General features: G+C 50.2%; 1 protein-coding gene across 1 annotated transcript; it reads right to left on the bottom strand.

Moving 5' to 3' along the window:
* Positions 1–5,530: 5,530 nt before the first annotated feature.
* TIMM44 (translocase of inner mitochondrial membrane 44) lies at positions 5,531–22,265 on the bottom strand. Its single transcript, XM_054291015.1, has 13 exons — positions 22,209–22,265; positions 21,331–21,438; positions 20,289–20,459; positions 19,767–19,847; positions 19,041–19,190; positions 18,189–18,328; positions 17,474–17,559; positions 16,722–16,814; positions 15,268–15,392; positions 11,983–12,033; positions 10,837–10,926; positions 8,411–8,521; positions 5,531–6,209 (listed from the first exon to the last, which is right to left on the bottom strand). Exons 1-13 carry the CDS (start codon positions 22,230–22,232, stop codon positions 6,090–6,092), a joined length of 1,350 nt encoding a protein of 449 aa, XP_054146990.1. The 5' UTR covers positions 22,233–22,265; the 3' UTR covers positions 5,531–6,089.
* Between the last annotated feature and the right edge of the window lie 917 nt (positions 22,266–23,182).

Genomic DNA, 23,182 nt, shown 5'->3' with positions numbered 1-23,182 from the left:
AGGGATGTGATACCTTTGGGGGGGTTTCAGGGATGTGATACCTTGGAGGGATTTCAGGGATGTGGTTCCTGGGGGGATTTCAGGGATGTGATACCTTTGGGGGGGTTTCAGGGATGTCCCGGGGGGTGCAGGGGCTGTGCTGTCGTGGGGGCAATGCCAAGGAAGGTGCTGGACACGCCCGGGGAGGTGACAGCAGCGGCCCTGGCAGCAGGGACAGGGGGCTGCAGTGGGTGTGGTCCTGCAGGAGGACCCTGGGGATGCAGGGAGGAGCAGAGCCATGGGGATGCTGTGAAAATACGGGGCTGGGGGGTCAAGGTGGCTGCAGGGGCATCCATGGGAGTGGCCCTGGGGGTGTGGGGGACAGGAGGGCATGGGGGAGGCAGGAAACCCTGGAGCAGCCCCGTGCTGGGACAGGCAGGAGGGATCCAGGCCCCACGGGGGTTTTTTGGCCAAGATCCCTTCGAAGTGCCAGCTTGGAATTCCAGGATTGCTGCCGCTTGTGCCCATCCCGTCCTGCCGAGGATCCCGGGGATGCTCCCATGGCCAGCACGGGCTGGCAGCAGGGACAGGACCGAGGTGATGGAGCTGCTGCTCCTCTCCAGCCTGGAGCTCCCAGAGCATCCCTGCAGCCAAGCCCATCCCTGCAGCTGCACCACTCCCGGCTGGATCCGTCCCTCTGGAGCTCTGCCTTCCACACCCCCGGGCCAGAGCAGGGGCTGGCTCTGTTTTCCCTCCATCCCTTGTCCCCAGTCCCTTCCCAGCTCTCTCCTGGAGCCCCTTCAGGCCCTGCAAGGGGCTCTGAGCTCTCCCTGGACCCCTCCTTCCCCCGGCTCTCCCAGCCCCATCCCACACGGAATCCTTTGCGTTGGAGATGGGGAAGTGCCCGCTGGGGTGGCGCAGACCTTGGGAGCAGCAGGGAGCAAGGCTGAGCTCTGCCAGGGCTCCCACCTGGCATTCCACAGAAAATTCCACCATTCCCTTAAAATTACCAGCCCTCGCTGTGGGCACAGCAGAGTCACACGGACCCGAGGAGGATGGCAGAGGAGGGAAAAAAAATATATATATATATTAAAAAAAAAAAAAAAAAAAAAAAAAGGGAAAAAACGTCTGGAAAAGTGTTTCTGTGCACGGCTTCGGTGTCTCCATGGCTACGGGAGATCGTGGCAGACGTTCCCGGGGAACTCGGACGTGCCGGTGCCAATGGAGACCGCGGGGCTCATCCCCGCCAGGGCAGGTCCCGCTCACAGCCCGGCATCAAAACAAGCGCCAGGAGGGGAGAGGGAGGGATGGAGGGAGCCGCGGGTGCAGAGCCCGGCACCTTCCCAAAGAAATCTGAGCCTGTGATCCCAAGGAAATCAGCCTGTGTTCCCGGAAAACTGAGCCTGTGATCCCGGGAATGCTAAACCTCAGTTCCCAGGGAAACCTGAACCTGTATTCCCGGGAAAAATGAGACTCTATTCCCGGGAAATCTGAGCCTGTGTTCCCGGGAAAAACGAGCATATGTTCCCGGGAAAAATGAGACTGTATTCCCGGGAATGCCAAGCCTGTGTTCCCGGGAAATCTGAGGCTGTGATCCCGGGAAAACTGACCCTCAGTTCCCAGGGAAAGCCGAACCTCTCTGTTTCCCAGGGAATGCTGAACCTCAGTCCCAGGGAATTCTGAGCCTCTCTCAATTCCCAGTTAATGCTGAGCCTCTCTCAGTCCCAGGGAAAGCTGAACCTCTCCAAATTCCCAGTTAATTCTGAGCCTCTCTCAGCTCTCAGGGAATGCTGAGCCTCTCTCAGTTAATGCTGACCCTCAATTCCCAGGGAATGCTGAGCCTCTCTCAATCCCAGTTAACGCTGAGCCTCTCTCAATCTCAGGGAATGCTGAGCCTCAGTTCCAGGGAATTCTGAGCCTCTCCCAGTTAATTCTGAGCCTCTCTCAATTCCCAGTTAATTCTGAGCCTCTCCAAATTCCCAGTTAATGCTGAGCCTCTCTCAATTCCCAGTTAATGCTGAACCTCTCCAAATTCCCAGTTAATGCTGAGCCTCTCCAAATTCCCAGTTACTTCTGAGCCTCTCTCAATCCCACGGAAGCTCCGGGCAGCGCTCACAGACCCCGCTGCCATCAGACCCTCCCCGGGTGTTTGGATCCCTCCTTTCCCAGAGCAAACCTCGCTGGCACAAAGGATCCATCAGAATCACGGCGGATTTTCAGGGTATTTTAAGAAAACGGTTTGGTGAAGTTTCTGCTGCCTTTGCGTTTAAAAAGGGAGGTATTTTTGGAAGTTTCTCCCTTCCCGTTTCAAAATCTATGTAAATCCTGTCAGACAGTCCCAGTTCCCAATTAGCAGCACTGCAGCAGCCAAGGGAAAACGAATTAAAGCTGTTTTAAAAAGCACCTGAGCTGAAAACATCCCAGGGAAAGGCGAGATGGAGATCAAGGACGGGATAAAATCAATGGATCCATCCCTCAGCCCGAGGGCTGCTTTGGAATCCAGCCCTCCCAAAACACGCATGGCTTTTAAGGGATGGCACAGAGGAGTTGGATCCCATATCCCTGGGGCATTCCCAGCCCTGCAGGGATATCCCCCAAAGCTCTTTGTGCCCATTTGGTGCCATCCATGGGTGCTGGCACGTCCCAGCTCCTCCATCCCCTCTGGATTGGGGATGCTGTGCCAGGATCCTGCTCCTGTCGGGTGTCCAGCTGCTGCCAGGGGATGTTTGGAAGATTTCTCCTTCTGGAAAACAAATCCCTGCTCATTCTGCAGCCCCAGCCCAGCCCTCAGTGCTGGCATTTGGGATTTTGCTGCTGCTGCTCCCACCTCCTGCACTTCAGGGGCTGAGCCAGGGAAGGACCTGAAACCCCTCCAGTCCCATCACCCTCCCCATCCAACACCTGGACACCTCCAGGGATGGGGCAGCCACGGGCAGAACCTTTGCAAATGGAATTTCCTCCCCGTTCTCCAAGCCTTTGCCTTAATTGAGCTTTATTTATTTCTTTTAATTGGCAGCAACAGTCAGAGGCAGAAGGATCCCTCAGTAACTCATCCCTGACAAAGCCCCCGCTCCTTCCAGCAGCTCCCGGGAGAACTCACAGCCCTTGGAGCTGATCTGAGACAGGAGAAAAATCATTTTGGAATCGTTCACCACAAAAAATAAAACAAACCCAAACCATCTCCGAGGCTTTGGCAGAGGAGGCAGCACAGGAGGCTGCTGCTCCGTGGATCTGTCCCAGATGAAAAACACCTCATTCAAAAAATCCTCCCCCCTCTAATGAATTGTTCCTAAACGAGCTTGGTGCTCGGGGCTTGGCTCAGAGCTGTCATTTGGCACGGATGCTTTGTGTGCTAAAGGCTGGAAAGAGGAGCCCCGGTGCCAGAAAGGCCCAGGGAGGACAATTCCACCTGGCAGCAGGGGCTGCATCCCTCAAAAATGCATTGCAGGGAGGAGGAGAGGAGCAAAGAGCACTGAGGGATCACTGGGGACACCCTGACCACCCCATCCCATCAAATCCAGCACAGAACTGGGAAAAAGCCCCAAAAATCTCAGGGTGACGGTGAGGGATGGCCCTGGGGCGGCTGTGGGATCACAGAACGTGGAATGGGTTGGAACCATCTCGTTCCAACCCTGTGGAATGCCCAGAGCTGCCCAGGACCCCTGGCAGTGCCCAGGGCCGGGCTGGAGCTCTGGAGCAGCCTGGGGGATGTGGGGGCTCAGAGCCCCCCACGGCGGGATGGGAACGGCCCACGGGGTGTCACAGGCAGCAGGAGCAGCTCTGAGTCACCGTGCCAGCATCCCCATCCCCATGGCAACCCTGCAGCATCCCTGGCATGGAGCCAGGGCAGGGCTGGCAGTGCCCCGCATCCATGGAACCCCATGGAACCCCCCAGGCCTTGGCACCAGGGCTGGAAAAGCCCCCAGGGCCACCAGCACCAACCCAGCACTGCCAAGGCCACCACTGTCCCTGTCCCCAAGTGCCAGCACTGCCCTGTCCCCAGGTGCCAGCACTGTCCCTGTCCCCAAGTGCCACCACTGCCCTGTCCCCAAGTGCCACCACTGTCCCTGTCCCCAGGTGCCACCACTGTCCCTGTCCCCAAGTGCCAGCACTGCCCTGTCCCCAAGTGCCACCACTGCCCTGTCCCCAAGTGCCACCACTGTCCCTGTCCCCAATGCCAGCACTGTCCTGTCCCCAAGTGCCACCACTGCCCTGTCCCCAATGCCACCACTGCCCTGTCCCCAAGTGCCAGCACTGCCCTGTCCCCAGGTGCCATCACTGCCCCTGTCCCCAAGTGCCACCACTGTCCCTGTCCCCAAGTGCCAGCACTGCCCTGTCCCCAAGTGCCACCACTGCCCTGTCCCCAGGTGCCACCACTGGCCCTGTCCCCAATGCCAGCACTGTCCCTGTCCCCAGGTGCCACCACTGGCCCTGTCCCCAGGTGCCACCACTGTCCCTGTCCCCAATGCCAGCACTGTCCCTGTCCCCAGGTGCCACCACTGTCCCTGTCCCCAGGTGCCACCACTGCCCTGTCCCCAATGCCACCACTGTCCCTGTCCCCAGGTGCCAGCACTGCCCCTGTCCCCAGGTGCCACCACTGGCCCTGTCCCCAGGTGCCACATCCCCTTGGATTTTAAATCCCTGCAGGGCTGGGGGCTCCAGCTGTGCCCAGGGCAGCTGTGCCAGGGCTTTACCACCCTTTCCATGAAGGAATTTTCTCAATATCCAACCCAAACCCGCCTGGCACAGCTTGGGGCTGTTCCCCCTTGTCCTGGTGTCCCCTGGGAGCAGAGCCTGCTGTCCCCTGGCTGTCCCCTCCTGGCAGGAGCTGTGCAGGTCCCCCCTGAGCCTCCTTTCCTCCAGGCTGAGCCCCTTCCCAGCTCCCTCAGCCCCTCCTGAGGCTCCAAACCTTTCCCTGGCCTTGCTCCATCCCAGCCTGGAGCGTTCCCTGGGCTGGCTGTGACCCAAATGCCACCTCCAGCCTGCCCTGGGGGTGACACAAACAGGGAATGTGGCACCCCCAAACCCTGGGGGTGCTCCAAGGGCTGGGGCAGCCTCTGCTGCTGGGGCTGCCCCATCCCAGGGGCGTTCAAAGCTGCAGACATTGACAGAAGAGGAACTGGAATTATTCTCTTTAATCACTCTGGCAGGGCAGAGCTGGCCTGCCTCACCCTCAGCACCACAGCAATCCTTGGATTTCCTCTCCAAACCTTCTCCCCATCTCCCTTTCCACGGGCAGGGGGTTCCTCAGCTCCCAAACCCCTCCAATTTCTGCTCCCCCTCAGCCATTCCCCCTGAAAGAAGCTTAAAGTGAGGGTCCCAAAATGCTGCCACTGGAATCTGAATTTGGGGATTTTTTTTCCCATGATTTGGGATTTTTAATCCCATTTTTTAGTTTGGGATTTCACCCCAGCAAACTGGGGAAGTTTGTGCTCCTGGACCTGGGCTCTGTGCAGGGATGAGGAGCAGACGAGGCCAGGGAGGTGAACAAGGAGCACAATGAGACAGGATGGGACAGGAAAATCAGGATGGGACAGGAAAATTCAGCGTTCCCACTCCTCAGACACTCCCCCTGCCCTTCCCCTCCTGCCCCACACCCTCCCCACCACCCCAAGGGATGCAGCCGTGGCTCTTTGTGACCAGAACCAACAACATTTCCCCCTTCCAAGCTGTGGACAATCAAATCTCCCCCCTGGATATTCAGCTATCAGCCCCACCCCACCACCAACCTGAGGATCCAACACCTCCGTGTGCAAAGTCCTGGTTGTATTTGGTTTGGGAAAGTGCAAGACACGGCAGGGACGCGAGGCCGGAGCCTGGCCAGGCCGTTGGCAGCCAGGAGCCCCCTCCAAGGCCCTTCCAGGGATCTCCAAGGGTGCCAGCAGGTGGGAATGACAGCTCTGGGGGTCCCCAGCTGCCCAGGAGCCTCTGAGGCACGAGGATGAAGCAGCAGCTGCTCGTCCCAGGTGTCCCCGAGCAGGGATTCCCATTCCTCGGGGATTGGGATAATCAGGAGCTCGAATCCCAAATCCCCCAGCTCCCCGTGGGGGTTCCAGGCTGGAGCAGCTTGGCAGAGGGTGGGAAGGGCCCAGCCCTGAGCCCAGCCCTGCTCAGAGCACCTGCTCTGTGCTGGAGGAGGAAATGTCCAGCAGCCTCCAGGCCATGTAGGGGTTCAGCTCGTCCTGGTCCCGGCACAGGGCCCACACGTAGAGCATCCTCAGCACCTTGTCCTGGACAGAGACACAGAGAGGAGAGAGCTGCTCTGAGGGGCAGGGCCAGGCTGCCAGCAGGGCACCTGACAGCTCCTGACAGCCCCAAAGCTCAACTCAAAACCTGACAGCTCCTTCCAGCCCCAAAACTCCAATCCTTCCAGTTCCTTCCAGCCCCAGAACTCACATCCTCCCAGCCCCAAAACTCAAACTGAATTCAAATCCTTCCAGCTCCTTCCAGACGCAAAACTCAAATCCTTCCAGCCCCAAAATTCCAATCCTTCCAGCTCCTTCCAGCCCCAAAACTCAAACTCAACTCAAATCCTTCCAACCCCAAAACTCAAATCCTTCCAGCCCCAAAACTCAAATCCTTTCAGCCCCAAAATTCACATCCTTTCAGCCCCAAAACTCAAATCCTTCCAGCCCCAAAACTCAAATCCTTCCAACCCCAAAATTCACATCCTTCCAGCCCCAAAATTCACATCCTTTCAGCCCCCAAACTCAAATCCTTCCAACCCCAAAATTCACATCCTTCCAACCCCAAAACTCACATCCTTCCATCCCCAAAACTCACATCCTTTCAGCCCCCAAAACTCACATCCTTCCAGCCCCAAAACTCACATCCTTCCAGCCCCAAAACTCACATCCTTCCAACCCCAAAACTCCAATCCTTCCGGCCCCCAAAACTCACATCCTTCCAGCTCCTTCCAACCCCAAAACTCAAACTCAAATCCTTCCGTCCTTCAAAACTCAAACCCTCCCAGCTCCTTCCAGCCCCAAAACTCCAATCCTTCCATCTCCTTCCAGCCCCAAAACTCAAACTCAAATCCTCCCAGCTCCTTCCAAAACTCCAATCATCCCAGCCCCAAAACTCACATCGATCCATCTCCTTCCAGCTCCAAAACTCAAACTCAACTCAAATATTTCCAGCTCCTTCCAACCCCAAAACTCAATTCAAATCCTTCCAGCTCCTTCCACCCCCAAAATTCAAACTCCAACCCTCCCAGCTCCTTCCACCCCCAGACTCTGGGGATTTGAGGCTCCCCTCTCCCCAAACCTCCCCGTGTTCAATATTCCAGCAGCTCCACCCAAGCCCAGGCTCCTGATTAAAGCTGAGCTTTGGGCTCCACTGGAGAATTTCAATTCCTCTCCCTGATTTATTGCAGCCCTGGAGGGATCTGACAGCAAACAGACTTTGATATCCTGTTCAATAATTATCCCATCAATATTTATCTCCCAGGAATGCAGGAGTTTAATGCAGGGAATCTCTGGATCAGCTGATTCTGCCCTGCTTGTGAATCAGCCCAGATGGGCCCCAGCATTCAAATGAATCCCATTTTTCCAGCCTGGACCAAAGGCCAGGGCTGCAAAAGCCAATATTTGTTAAAAGCCTGTATTAATTACAAGGGAAAATGAGCTGCCTGCAGAGAGAAATATAATAATAGTAATATAATATAATAAATATAATGTAATGTAATGTAATATAATATAATATATATTATATTATATTTTAATATATTCATCAATAATAATTTCTATTATATACAATATCATAGAATATAACACAATATAATATAAATTACAGATAATATATAATAATTACATATTATATTCATTATATATTAATAATAACTATTTTATTTTATTTTATTTTATTTTATTTTATTTTATTTTATTTTATTTTATTTTATTTTTCCTCCTGGAGAGAGAAACATTTATTCAGGCAATTCCATGGGCCAGGCTGAGCCTGGAACCAGAAGGGAAAATTCCCAAGGGCAACCCAGGGTACCCCAGAGGTGCCAGGGATTTGTCTCCCAAATCATTCCCTGCTCCCCAAAAACCCCACACAGCTCCAGGCAAAGTTCCCTGGGAGATTTTCATGGAATTAAATTCCTGCATTCTTGGTGGGAGTGTGGGGAGCTAAAAATGTGGATTTGGGGTTTTTTTGATGCAGTGACTCAGCCCTGCTCTCGCCCTGCTTGCCAGAGGGCTCTGCCCTGCCAGGGAAAGGAAAAGGGGAGGGAAACCCAGCAGGGTTAGCTGGGAATGGGATGGAGCTGGAATGCAGTGGGAGACCCCAAACGTGGCCAGACCCCAAATGTGACCCAGACCCCAAACCCGTCTCAGATCCCTAACGTGTCCCAGACCCCAAACATGTCTCAAACCCCAAATAAATCCCAAACCCCAAACCTGTCCCAGACCCCAAACCTGTCCCCACTCACCGGGTCCCCTTCCACCACCTCCCCCAGGTGGTTCTTGATCACCATCACCACCTGGGCCTGGAAGGTGATGATCAGCACGGGCCCCTGCTCCATCATCTTCCCCATGGCCAGCTGTAGGGACAGAACCCCATGGACATCAGCCCACAACCCCCATGGACATCACCCCATAAACCTCATGGGCATCACCCCATAAACCCATGGACATCAGCCCACAACACCACGGACATCATTCCATGAACAACATGGACATCAGCCCATAAACCCATGGACATCAGCCCATGGACATCACCCCATAATCCCACAGAGATCACCCCATAACCCCATGGACATCATCCTACAACCCCATGGACATCACCCCATAACCCAACAGAGATCACCCCATAACCCCCATGGACATCACTCCATAACCCCATGGACAGAGATTACCCCATAAACCCATGGACATCACCCCAGGGACATCACCCCAAAACCCCATGGACATCACCCCATAACTCCATGGACATCACCCCATAAACCCCATGGATATTACCCCATGAACCCCACAGACAACACCCCATAACCCCCATGGACATAACCCCATAACACCACGGACATCATCCCATAAACCCCATGGACACCACCCCACAACTTGATGGACATCACCCCATAACCCGATGGACATCACCCCATGGACATCACCCCACAACCCCATAGAGATCACCCCATGGACATCACCCCATGGACATCACCCCACAACCCCACAGACATCACCCCATAACCCCATACATGGACATCACCCCACTCCTGCAGGCCCAGGGAAGATCTCCCACACCCCCATTTCCCCTTGGCTGCTCAACCACATCAACTCCATCATTCTGATACGATGGAAAAGCTGTTCCCCAAAAAAAAATCCCAAGTGAAACCTTGGGAACCCAAAACTTTCCCCAGACTGTTGTGGGTTTTTTCATTATTTCCCCAAGTCCATAAATCTGGGAAATGGGAACGAGCTCTGCTCTGTTAGCTCCAATTAGAAAGCGAAATCAAAGACACCCTGCTCTCCAAAAAAACGGAATTTTCTGAAGGAAATGTTTGGAACCAGAACATCCTGAGCTGGAAGGGACCCACAAGGATCAAACAGAGCTTTTCTCCTTTTTTAAATCCGTTTTTGCCAGGAAGTTGTCCTGAACCAGACAAAAACTGTACCAGAAACACTTCAAGGTGGGAACTTTTGTTTGCCAGGATTTTTTCCCCTCTATTCCCAGGCTGTCTCATTAAATATTTAAACACTTTATTCACTGGAATGCAAGAGGAGTGAAAATTCAGCTTTTTTCCTTTTTAAATTCTCTTTCTGCCCATTGTGGGCAATCTCTTTGCATCCCTTTTTTTGGGATGCTGCTCTTCAGCTCAGGAATTCCTGCCTGTGCTGCCCCAAAAGGAGCCACAGGCACGGAGGACAGCAGGATTTTCCTCTTTTGAAATGTTCCCAAACATTCTGTTTTATCCCTAATAAAGGAAGCAGCAGCAGGACAGGGCTGGGCTGTGTCACAAAGGAATAAATTTATTTTTAGGGTGATTTTCCTGCTCCCTGAGGGAATCTCAACAGCTCTGCCACATTCCAGGGAATGAGCTCCCTGATCCCAATCCACACTGGAGCTCAAGCCATCCAATAAAAAACAATTTTCCACCCGAACCCACGCCTAACTCAACTTCCAAGATATTTCAGGTATCTTGGATATCTGGGATTTCCCTTCCAGCAATGGGATTTCCCTTCCAACACTGGGATTTTCCTTCCAGTAATGGGATTTTCCTTCCAGTAATGGGATTTCCCTTCCAGCACTGGGATTTTCCTTCCAGCACTGGGATTTTCCTTCCAGCACTGGGATTTCCCTTCCAGCACTGGGATTTTCCTTCCAGCAATGGGAATTCCCTTCTAGCACTGGGATTTCCCTTCCAGAAATGGAATTTTCTCTTCCAGCAATAGGATTTCCCTTCCAGCACTGGGATTTCCCTTCTAGCACTGGGATTTCCCTTCCAACACTGGGATTTCCCTTCCAACACTGGGATTTCCCTTCCAGCAATTGGAATTCCTTTCCAGCACTGGGATTTCCCTTTCCAACACTGGGATTTCCTTTCCAGCACTGGGATTTCCCTTTCCAACACTGGGATTTCCTTTCCAGCACTGGGATTTCCCTTTCCAACACTGGGATTTCCCTTCCAGCACTGGGATTTCCCTTCCAGCACTGGGATTTCCCTTTCCAACACTGGGATTCCCCTCTGGGAGCAGAAATCCCAAACCCCAGAGCTCAAACCCAGCACTCAGAGCAAAGAAGGTTGGGCTGGATGATCCTGGAGGGTTTTCTTCCCAATCCCCCTGATCCTAAAAAGCCCCTCCTGATCCCCTGAGTTGGATTTTTTCCCCCAGAGGAAGAACTTTGCAGGGAACTCACGTCGATGTTGTCGATGTCCAGGATCCTGGAGTGGAACTGCAGCCCCAGGGCCTTGGCCTGCTGGATGGGATGGGCCAGCTGGCTGTAGGTCTAAAGGGATGAACAAACTGGGGTTGGGAATTGTTTGGGATTGTTCTGTCACCATCAAAGAAAAAAAAAAAAAAAAAAAAAGGGACTTTTTGCTTGGAGAGAAGAAAAAAAAACCCCACGAGAAAAATTCACTTTTGTTTGTAAATGTGGTGAAGGAAGGGATTAAAGAACTGCAGGAAATGCTTTGGGACGCACAAAAATCCCATTTTTACTGGGAAGAATGTGAGGACCTGAGAGCAGCTGAGAGCTGAGGGACTCAGAACTGGACTGAACAGCAGGAACAGGGAAAAGAAAGAAAAACTGGGAAAATAAAGGAAAAGCAGGCAAAGAACAGGGAAAAGCAGGGGAAAACAGGGGGAAAGACAGGGGGGAAACAGGGGGAAAACAGGGGGAAAAACCTGGGGAAAAAACTGGGGAAAAAACTGGGGAAAAAACTGGGGAAAAAACTGGGGAAAAAAACTGGGAAAAAACAGGGAAAATGAGGGAGTTCAGTGACCAGAATCACCATCTCAGCCCCCACGGGATCCATTAAGAGATTTTATCCCCCAGGTTCTCAGGGATAAGATTCCCATTTCCTCCCCGGCTCATCTGACTGATTTCTCTGGACTTTGGAGCTTCATTTCCAATTCCAGCTGCCCTGGGAATGTTTGATTTTGGATTTTGGCTTCACAAAATCCACAAAATTTTTGCTGCTTCCCTCCAGAGCAATCCAAGGTGTCATTCCCAAGGTTGCTGGAAGCAGGGAAGATTTTTTGCATTCAGACTGGATTACTGTTATATTAAAAAAAAAAAAAAAAAGAAGCTGATCAGGATTTATTAAATTGAAAAAAAAATTGGCTCTCCCAGCCCTCTGGTGGTGGGGAACAGCACTTGGAGAAATTGAGTTCTTGGATTAATTTCGGATTTGGAAGAGAAGAATTACTTTGGATTTTACAGCATAATAATTCTGGAGGAATGAAGTTACCCCCTGAATTCCAAGCCCTCAAAAGAATAAAAGAATCTCATTTTCAAGGGAGAATCTCAAGTTTTGGGGAGGTTTTTGGGAGCTTCACTCACGGCCTCATAGCACCAGTCCTTGAGGATGTCGAGCTCCCCCGAGATCAGAGCCTGAGGAGGAAATCAGAGAGAACATTTTAAAGAAAGAAACATTTTAAAGCTCCTCCTATATCAAAGGAAATCAAACAGAACATTTTAAAGCTCCTCCTATATCAAAGTGGGACCAATCAGCCCTTCCAGCCTTAAATCCCACGTTTTGTGGGACTCTGGGGGGAAACTGGAGCTGCAAAAGGGGAACAGCAAAAAGGATTTCTATAAAAACACAGGAGCTGAGGCCAAGGGACATAAACCTTGGGATAATTAAACTCTCTTAAAGCTTCCAGCTGAACCTTCCCATTAAATCTTCCTGCTCAAGCTGCCAGGGAGCCAGCAGAGCTCCCAGTGCTCACAAATCCTGGGATCAAACGGGAGCAGAGCTGCAATTTCCCACACTGCAAAACCCTGGGCACAGAAGGAACAGAACAATCCCAGGTTTGGCTCCTCAAATCCCACTTTTCCAGTCCCTCCTGAGTCCCTCTGAACAATTCCTGCTCTATTCCAAATCCCAAATTCAGAACAATTCCTGCTCAGTTTCAAATCCCAAATTCAGAACAATTCCTGCTCTATTCCAAACCCCAAATTCAGAACAATCCCTGCTGTATTTCAAATCCCAAATTCAGAACAATTCCTGCTCTATTCCAAATCCCAAATTCTGAACAATCCCTGCTCCATTTCAAATCCCAAATTCAGAACAATTCCTGCTCAGTTTCAAATCCCAAATTCAGAACAATTCCTGCTCCATTTCAAATCCCAAATTCAGAACAATTCCTGCTCAATTTCAAATCCCAAATTCAGAACAATTCCTGCTCTACTTCAAATCCCAAATTCAGAACAATTCCTGCTGTATTTCAAATCCCAAATTCAGAACAATTCCTGCTGTATTTCAAATCCCAAATTCAGAACAATTCCTGCTGTATTTCAAATCCCAAATTCAGAACAATTCCTGCTGTATTTCAAATCCCAAATTCAGAACAATCCCTGCTCTACTTCAAATCTCAAATTCAGAACAATTCCTGCTCTATTTCAAATCCCAAATTCAGAACAATTCCTGCTCTACTTCAAATCCCAAATTCCCTTTGTCTTTCCTGCTGCAGGGACAGGGACCCACACCCATTTACAGTCACATCTCCCATCACTCTGAATCCCTAAAAATCTCAAATTCCTGACACTTCCATGACCACTGAACCACTGGTCTCAACCTGCTGCTCTTCCCAAATCCAGATCAGAACCCAGGAGCAAATCCCAAATTCCTTCCCTTATCCCTCTGCTATCACCATTTGCTCAACCATTTCCATCTATCCCACCTCATTTGCTGTTTTCCAGGCCAAAAAATAATTCTTTATATATTTATATTTAAAAAATTATATTTCTATTTAAATATAAATATATAAACTGTGTATATTTATAATATATATTTTAATAGCATATATATTTTGTATATTTATAATATAAGCTACATATATCTCCATATAAATATTTCTATATAATTTATATTTATATTTAAATGTATAAATCATATATATTTATAATATATTTAATAGCATATGTTTATATAGTTATAACAATATTTTATATATATTTATCATATTTATATATTTATTATCCCATGGTTTCAACCTACCTTTATGTATTTTTTATATATTTATAATATAAATTATCTATATATTTATAATATTTATGTATTTATTTATACATTTATTATCCCATGGTTTCAACCTACCTTTATATATATTTTTCATATATTTATAATATAAATTATCTATATATTTATAATATTTATGTATTTGTTTATACATTTATTATCCCATGGTTTCAACCTACCTTTATGTATTTTTTATATATTTATAATATAAATTATCTACATATTTATAATATTTATGCATTTATTTATACATTTATTATCCCATGCTTTCAACCTACCTTTATATATATTTTTATACATTTATAATATAAATTATCTCTATATTTATAATATTTATGTATTTATTTATACATTTATTATCCCATGGTTTCAACCTAAATGTGGGATCTGATTCCTTTCCCAAGGTCTGTGCAAAGACCTTTCCTGTGCAAAGCTGGAGAAGCAAATCCTGACCCGACTTTTGATTTCAGCAATGCAAAGTAAAAATAAAAACCCATTTTCCATGGGTTTTTATTTTAATATATTTTAATAGCATACATTGATATATTTATAGTACAAATTATCTATATATTTATAATATTTATACATTTATCACCCCATGGTTTCAACCTACCTTTATGTATTTTCATATACTTATAATATAAATGATCTATAGATTTATAATATAAATTTATAATATAAATTATCTACATATTTATAATATTTATGTATTTATTTATACATTTATCACCCCATGGTTTCAACCTACCTTTATGTATTTTCATATACTTATAATATAAATGATCTATAGATTTATAATATAAATTTATAATATAAATTATCTATTTATTTATAATATTTATGTATTTATTTATACATTTGTTACCCCTTTATTTATACGTTTATTACCCCATAGTTTCAGCCTAAATGTGGGATGTGATTCCTTTCCCAAGGTCTGTGCAAAGACCTTTCCTGTGCAAAGCTGGAGAAGCAAATCCTGACCCAACTTGTGATTTTAGCAGTGCAAAGTAAAAATAAAAACCCATTTTCCATGGGTTTTTATTTTAATATATTTTAATAGCATACATTGATATATTTATAATACAAATTATCTATATATTTATAATATTTATATATTTATTATCCCATGGTTTCAACCTACCTTTATGTATTTTCATATACTTATAATATGAATGATCTATAGATTTATAATATAAATTTATAATATAAATTATCTACATATTTATAATATTTATGTATTTATTTATACATTTATCACCCCATGGTTTCAACCTACCTTTATGTATTTTCATATACTTATAATATAAATGATCTATAGATTTATAACATAAATTTATAATATAAATTATCTATATATTTATAATATTTATGTATTTATTTATACATTTATTACCCCTTTATTTATACGTTTATTACCCCATAGTTTCAGCCTAAATGTGGGATGTGATTCCTTTCCCAAGGTCTGTGCAAAGACCTTTCCTGTGCAAAGCTGGAGAAGCAAATCCTGACCCAACTTGTGATTTTAGCAGTGCAAAAGTAAAGAAAAAAAACCATTTTCCATGGGGTAACGAGGGGGAAATGAAGGGGCAGCAGCTGCCGAGCACCTCCAGGACGTTGGGGATGATGTCCCGCTCACACTGCTTCAGGAAGCGATCCTTGTCAAAGGAGGGATCCACCCTGAGGATCTCCGTCAGCACCTCGGACATCTCGGTCTTGGAGAACAATCCCCCTGCAAAAACAGCCCGGTGGGTGCTGGCACTGCCACCAGCACAGGGACACAGGGACACAGCCCTGCGACAGACAGAGCGGAGGGGGGGAAAAGCCACCAGGACACAGAGACAGAGCTCTGGGACAGACAGAGGGGGGAAAAACAGCTGGACACAGGGACAGACAGGGAGGAAAAGCCACCAGGACACAGGGACACAGCCCTGGGACAGACAGACAGAGGGGGGAGAAACACCTGGACACAGGGACACAGCTCTGGGACAGACAGACAGAGGGAGGAAAAGCCACCAGGGAATAGGGACAGACAGGGAGGAAAAGCCACCAGGACACAGGGACAGAGCTCTGGGACAGACAGACAGAGGGAGGAAAAGCCACCCAGGGAACGACTCCAGCCTTGAAGCTGAAGCTGAGGTTGATCCCAAGGATTGTCCTCCCATCCCTCACCCACACGGTGACCCTGGAAGTGCTGCAGAGCTCTGGGATGTGCCCAGGGCTGCAGCCCCAGCTGCAGGAGCAGCTCAGGTGTCCCTGTCCCCATGAGCAGCTCAGGGGTGTCCCTGGGGTGTCCCTGTCCCCATGAGCAGCCCAAGGCTGTCCCTGTCCCCATGAGCAGCCCAGGGTGATGTTCCTGTCCCTGTCCCCATGAGCAGCCCAGGGTGATGTCCCTGTCCCCATGAGCAGCTCAGGTGTCCCTGTCCCTGTCCCCATGAGCAGCCCAGGGTGATGTCCCCGTACCCATGAGCAGCTCAGGGGTGTCCCTGGGGTGTCCCTGTCCCCATGAGCAGCCCAAGGCTGTCCCTGTCCCCATGAGCAGCCCAGGGTGATGTTCCTGTCCCTGTCCCCATGAGCAGCCCAGGGTGATGTCCCTGTCCCCATGAGCAGCCCAGGGGTGTCCCTGGGGTGTCCCTGTCCCCATGAGCAGCTCAGATGTCCCTGTCCCTGTCCCCATGAGCAGCTCAGGGGTGTCCCTGGGGTGTCCCTGTCCCCATGAGCAGCCCAAGGCTGTCCCTGTCCCTGTCCCCATGAGCAGCTCAAGGCTGTCCCCGTCCCTGTCCCCATGAGAAGTTCAGGTGTCCCTGTCCCCATGAGCAGCCCAGGGTGATGTTCCTGTCCCTGTCCCCATGAGCAGCCCAAGGCTGTCCCTGTCCCTGTCCCTGTCCCCATGAGCAGCCCAAGGCTGTCCCTGTCCCTGTCCCCATGAGCAGCCCAAGGCTGTCCCTGTCCCTGTCCCTGTCCCCATGAGCAGCCCAAGGCTGTCCCTGTCCCTGTCCCCATGAGCAGCCCAAGGCTGTCCCTGTCCCCATGAGCAGCCCAGGTGTCCCTGTCCCTGTACCTATGAGGTCGGTGACGCGGTCGGTGACGGCGCGCGACGCTCGGATGAAGGCGTTGTCGCTCTCGTCGTACTTCATCTTCATCTCGAAGAACCCTGCAGGGAACAGAGAGCTCAGAGCCCTCCCAGCAGGGCCCAGCCTCTCCTCCACCCCTTTGTCCAGCACCAGGCTTGCTCTCCATTTTTCTCCCTGTTTTCTCTCCATTTTATTCCCCCCATTTTTCTGTTTTCTCCCCATTTTCTTCCCCATATCCCTCCCTGTTTTCCTCCCCATTTTCCTGCAATGTTCTGATCTCTCAGCAACTCCTCCTCTGCTAACACTCAGATTTAACCCCTCTGGGAATGGGATTTATCCAATGCAATGAGCAGACTCAGGATCAGGCTCACTTTGAGCAGTGCTGTTTCCATCCCTGGAGGTGGCACTGGGGGTGACAAGGTGGGGATCAGGGACAGGTTGGACTCAAAGGTCCTGGAGGGCTTTTCCAACCTAAATTCTGGGATTATTTTCAGGGCATTTGCAGAAAAAGCCACAGATGATATCAAAGGTCAGCTTTACATGACAGAAAGATCCCAGGATTTTAAAAATTTTTTTTAAAACCTTTCACCAATTTGGAAGTTGTGTGAAACTCATTCAATTTTTCAGGATTTTCCTTGTTTCAGGCTCCAAGCGCACAGAGAAAAGTGGGAATTTGGGATTTGCTGGGGCTGGAGGCCCAGATGGGAGCAGGGCTGGGCAGGAAATGTGCTCCACTCACTGTTAAAAACCACATTATTGTCCTTGAAATCTTTCCACTGCTGGTACCACTTGGAGTCTTTATGCAGCACCATGCCCATGGCTTCCCTAGAGAGGGCAGAAAACAGGGATAAAATGTGGATATTTGGGAAAAATCAACTCGCAACAAACACAGACAACACCCTGAGGAATATCCCTGCAGCAGTTGGCATCACTGAGGCTGAGACAGCACAGAAATGATGAGCTCAATTACAAGACAAATGATGGCCCCATCAATTATACAATAAATTGCAGCCCCATAAATGATAGCCCCATAAATGATCCATCAGATAAATGAAACATCAGGCAAATAAAAACCCAGATAAATAAAACATTAGATAAACAAAACTCCAGATAAATAAAGCAGCAGACAAATAAAACTCAGCCCAGAGGAGCAAAGCAGCCCAGAAAAAAGGAGCTCAGCCTTAGTCCTGCCAGCATCACCCAGCTGCAAGTTAAAACTGAACACAGAACAATGCCCAGCTCAGGATTTCACCTCAGAACATCAAATTTCACCTTCAGAATTTGAAATTTCCAGTTTTACCCCAGGAAGATCCAGGATCACCCACTCCTGCTGGGAACGTGCTGGAGACCCAGCTGCTCCCCACAGCTCCTGGATTTTAATCCCTGACCTATTTTTTTACCTTTCCCATCAAATTACACACAGAAACATCCCCCCCAGAGGACCCCACACGTACTCATTGGCTTCAAACACTCGCTGCTCTTTGATCCTCTCTCCGGAATATTCCGTGCGCTTCCGCAGCCGCTCCGGGCGCCGGTAGGGACCAGTCTGCCCCAAAACACTCTCATCTATTTCCTTCTTCACAGTTTCCACTCCCTGCAAGGAAAACAGCCCCGTTAGGATGGGTTTAGTGCTCTCCCAGAAGCTCAAAATCCCCATCCTGTGATGCTTTGGGACCTGGGTGGGGCAGGGGTGGGGCAGCAACAGCCTGGTAATAAAACATTGGATATTTTCCGTGTTTCCTGCAAAAAGAGGGGTTTGAGGAAGTTCAAATCCCTCTAGAGAGGGACATTTTCCAACCCTGCATGCAGGGAGCTCAGCCCTGCCAGGGGAGGTGTGATTTCAGACCTGCGGGATTTCAGACCTGCAGGATTTCAGATTTCACCCCTGCAGGATTTCAGATTTCAGACCTGCGGGATTTCAGACCTGCAGAATTTCAGATTTCACCCTTGCAGGATTTCAGATTTCAGACCTGCAGGATTTCAGATTTCAGATTTCAGACCTGCACAATTTCAGATTTCACCCTTGCAGAATTTCAGATTTCACCCTTGCAGGTTTCAACCCTGCAGGATTTCAGATTTCAGATTTCAGACCTGCAGGATTTCAGATTTCACCCCTGCAAGATTTCAGATTTCCCACCTGCAGGATTTCACCCTTGTAGGATTTCAGATTTCACCCTTGAAGGATTTCACCCCTGAAGGATTTCAGATTTCCCACCTGCAGGATTTCAGATTTCACCCCAAACCTCCCCAAAAATGCTCTCCCGAGGTTCTGGGTGCCCTGGGAGCCCAGGGAGCAGCAGCAGTACCTGGGAGATGGCTTTGAAGGCTGCAGTCCTGCCCAGCTTCTCCCCTCCCCTGGTCACAGACTCTGCAGATTGTTTGGCTGTTTTGGCAGCTTCTTCCACCCCCTCCTTGATCTTCCTGCCCAGGTCGCTCTTGCTGACCTCGTCCAAACTCTGCAAAGGAAAAGGGAGAAAAAGGGAGAAGGGAAAAGGGAGAAGGGAAAAGGGAGAAGGGAAAAGGGAGAAGGGAGAAGGGAGAAGGGAAAAGGGAGAAGGGAAAAGGGAGAAGGGAAAAGGGAGAAGGGAAAAGGGAGAAGGGAGAAGGGAGAAGGGAGAAGGGAAAAGGGAGAAGGGAAAAGGGAGAAGGGAAAAGTCATTGCAGCTCCAGACCTCGGCCCCATCCCTTCTCCAACCCTCCTGCAGCTCCTTTACCCCTGGAAAGGCTCTGAGCTCTCCCTGAGCACTCCCAGCTCTCCCAGCCTGGCTCCAGCCCTGGGGGCTCCTCTGGATTCTCTCCATCCATATTTTGTGCTCCCAAGGCTGCAGGTGGGGTCTCCCTCTTCTCCATCCCCCCAAATCCCAGAGGAATCCCTGGCTGGGTCTCCTCAGATCACACCCAATCCATTATTTTGTGAATGCCTCTGGTTTTAAAAGCTCCAGGAGCAGCAGCACCTGCCCCCAGCAATGACAATTCCAGCCGTCCCCAAAACCCAACTTGAGCAGAGCTGCCCTGAGGAAAAATCCTTTTACCTCTTTAACCGTCCCTGTTATTTCTCCAAGTTTCTTTTTAATCACTTCTGAGGTCTTCACTGTTTCAGATTCAATGGTTTTCTGGGGGAAGAGAACATTAATCAAGAGACAGAAACTACTCAAACCCAGCTTGGATGGAGCACAATCCATTAAGGCTGGAATTGAGGGCAGAAAAGGGAACATTTCAGGAGTTCATGGCCTGAGTCAGCAGCAGCTTTGCAAATGATGATGTTCAGAGCTCTCTGAACAATGCAAAGGAAACATTCGATGCTCAATTTAATGCCTCATTATTTGATCTGCTCAGAAACGCAGCCAAGTGTCTGCTGGGAAGGACTTTCCACTAGAATAAAAAACCCCAAAACATTCCAACAAATAAACATTCTGAGGCATCCATTTAACACTGAGTGCTCCCAGCCAGGCAGAACAGCTCAGCTGTGGATTTAACGCTCACTCAGAGCAGTAAAAGCTCAATAAACCAGGGAACAACCCAAGGAACAAACCAGGGAAACCCCAAACACTCACATATTTCCTCCTGGCTTCCCTCAGAGCATCCGACTCCTCCAGCTTTTTTGCTTCGTCTCGGAATTTTTTGATGCTTTCCTTCATCTCTTTGTTTTTGGCTAACTCCTGTTTGATGTTCTCCACAAAACCTGAGATGAATCCCTTCCTTCCTCCCGAGGAGTAGCATCTGGACTGGAGAAAACCATTCCATGTTGGAGAATCCAATGGAATTAGAGCCGACAGGACCCAAAAATCACAAGTTTTGCGCTTGAGGATCACTGGATCACTTTTAGAATGTGTGGAAACATGGAGATGCCTGGAAAAGCAGCAGCTGATCCTTCAAAGAGCCACATGGCCAGTGGATTTCATGGAATCTCAGCATGGATTGGGTTGAAAGGACCTTAAATCCCACCCAGCATGGCAGGGACACCTCCCAGTACCCCAGGGTGCTCCAGGCCCTGTCCAACCTCAACTGCCCCAAAAATTCCTTTAGTTCCATTTAAAAAGTGGAAATATCCAGCCTAGAAATGGACCCAAAAATTCCCTTAGTTCCATTTAAAAAGTGGAGATTCCCAGCCTGGAAGCAGCCCCAAAAATTCCTCGAGTTCCATTTAGAAAGTGGAAATTCCCAGCTTGGAACTCACCCCAAAAATTTCCTTAGTTCAATTTAAAAAGTGGAGATTCCCAGCTTGGAACTATCCCCAAAAATTTCCTTAGTTCCATTTAAAAAGTGGAGATTCCCAGCCTGGAACTGGACCCAAAAATTCCCTTAGTTCCATTTAAAAAGTGGAGAGTCTCAGCTTGGAACTCACCCCACAAATTCCCTTAGTTCAATTTAAAAAGTGGAGATTCCCAGCTTGGAACTGGACCCGAAAATTCCCTTAGTTCCATTTAAAAAGTGGAAATATCCAGCCTGGAACTGGACCCAAAAATTCCCTGAGTTCCATTTAAAAAATGGAGATTCCCAGCCTGGAACTGGCACTTCCCAGAGCCACATCCAAGTGAGGACTCTGCTGGGAACTCACCCTGGGGTGGAAATGGAATAAATTCAGGGGGGACCAACCTGGGGGGTGCCCAGGGCAGGGCTGCAGATCCTGACCAGGGCGCTCCTGGGGAAGGCAGGGATGGGATAACGCCGGGAGAGCAGCCAGGGCCCGCTGAGGAGACATTTCTGCAAGGAAAACAGCACAGAGGGAGCTCAGGGGAGCGCCCAGAGCTCCCAGCAGGCGGATTTGGGAGAGCAGCCACGCACAAATCCACCTGGAGGTGAAATGTGAGAAGCACTGAGGGGTTTTTATGGGAAAACTCCTCCAAACACAGCTTTGCTCAGCTCTGGAGGGTCCCAGAACAACCCCAGGATGGTTGTGCTGCCCTTGCCGAGGTCAAACCCGCAGATCCAGCTCTGGAAGGGGTCAGGGCTGAGCTCAGGGCAGAACCACGGAAATCCCATAAAAATCTGAGCTCTCTCCCGAGCAGCACCGGGGGCGGGAGCGGCGGACCGGGACAGAGATCCCGAGCAGAGGAACGAACGGAGCAGAGACCCCGAGGCTCCGGGCACACCGGGCTCATCCCGGCCAGTGAGCTCCGGGGGCAGCTCACGGTAAAACCGCCCCCATGGAGCCCCGGGAGAGGCCCCGGGAGCTGCTCCGGGCTCGGGAACCGCGGGAGCCAGGAATGGTTGGGCTGCAGGAGCCTCGACCCCTCCAACCCCGGGGTCACGGCCCCGCTGGAGGCTCCGTCCCGCCGGGAGCACCGAGCGCGGAACCGGAGCCCCCCCGGCCGGGGTGTCCGCACCGGGAGCCGCCAGCACCGGGGCCCGGCGGGCGGGGAGGGATCGGCGGCTCCGGGCCGGCCCCGCCGCGCCGCTCGCTGTGCCCGCCGGGCCGGGCAGGCCCCGGGGCTCCCGTCCCGCCCGCTCCCGGCCGGTGCCCCCGCGCTCACCCGGCACCCTCCGGCCGCCGCCATCGCCCCGCGCGCCCCGTGACCTCCGCGCGCCGCCGCCGCGCCGTGACGTCACTGCCGCGCGCCGCCCGCGCCACGTGGCCGCGAACGGCGGGACCGGGAGGGGGCCCCGGGGCTGCTCCGGACCCACCGGGGCCGACCCCGACCCTCCCCGGCTCTACCGGGGCCGCTCCGGACCCACTGGGGCTGTCCCGTATCCTCCACAGCCGTACCGGGGCTGACCCCGATCCTCCCCGGGCCCATTCGAGGCTGTCCTGGATCCTCCTCTGTCCCACCGGTGCTGCTCCGGACCCACCGGGGCTGTCCCGGATCCTCCCCAGCCCCATTCGAGGCTGTCCCCGACCCTCCCCTGCCCCACAGGGACCCCCACACCCCAGTGCCCCTCCATGCCCCACACCCGATCCATTTGTGCTAAAAGCGTTTCCTGCAGCAAAAGGGGAATTCGCCCCCCCTCGCACCTGCAGCAGGTGTTTGCCCCTTACCTGCCTCTGCTCCAGAAGAGAATAAAGAGGTTTTTAACCCCATTTTCAGTTCAAACTTTTCTACTGGCACCAACACCATGCAGGGGAGATTATTTTTAAACCAACATTGCCACTAGAGAAAATCCTTGAGCTGGGACTGCCCATGGATTAGGTGCATAGAGAAGAGGGAAGATCCTGTAGCCTTGGATACATCTTAAAGAGATTCTGTCAGAAATCAAGAGGAACACTGAATTTTTTCTGACAAACTGGAGTTTACCTAGCTGAGCTGGCAGGGATTTTAAGCAGAGTAAAGGATGCTGCGACTGAAATACTGAACTGGCATTTATTATCAAAGTCAGACTGTTTACATCTGTCAGGTCACCGAAATGCCACAACTACAAAAAAAGATTGTGCACATGGCAGTTCCAATGCAAAAAACCAGTAAAACGGGGCTCCCTCGGTTAAAAAAAGGACTTAAAATTACTCCAGAAA

Source organism: Melozone crissalis, unplaced genomic scaffold, assembly GCF_028551555.1.
Source record: "Melozone crissalis strain CALT ecotype California unplaced genomic scaffold, PUWL_Pcris_2 ptg000088l_1, whole genome shotgun sequence".
NCBI lineage: Eukaryota > Metazoa > Chordata > Aves > Passeriformes > Passerellidae > Melozone > Melozone crissalis.
The sequence above is the reverse complement of the archived record's forward strand: the minus strand, read 5'-3'. Positions and strand labels throughout refer to the sequence as shown.

Bases quoted from the DNA above. Each gene is read 5' to 3' on its own strand.
- TIMM44 (XM_054291015.1), bottom strand. From the start codon at position 22,232: ATGGCGGCGGCCGGAGGGTGCCGG. The intron at 17,560-18,188 runs GTACGTGTGGGG...TGCCCTCTCTAG, and splicing joins CGAGTGTTTGAAGCCAATGA to GGAAGCCATGGGCATGGTGC. The intron at 16,815-17,473 runs GTGAGTGGAGCA...TGTTCCCTGCAG, and splicing joins CAATAATGTGGTTTTTAACA to GGTTCTTCGAGATGAAGATG.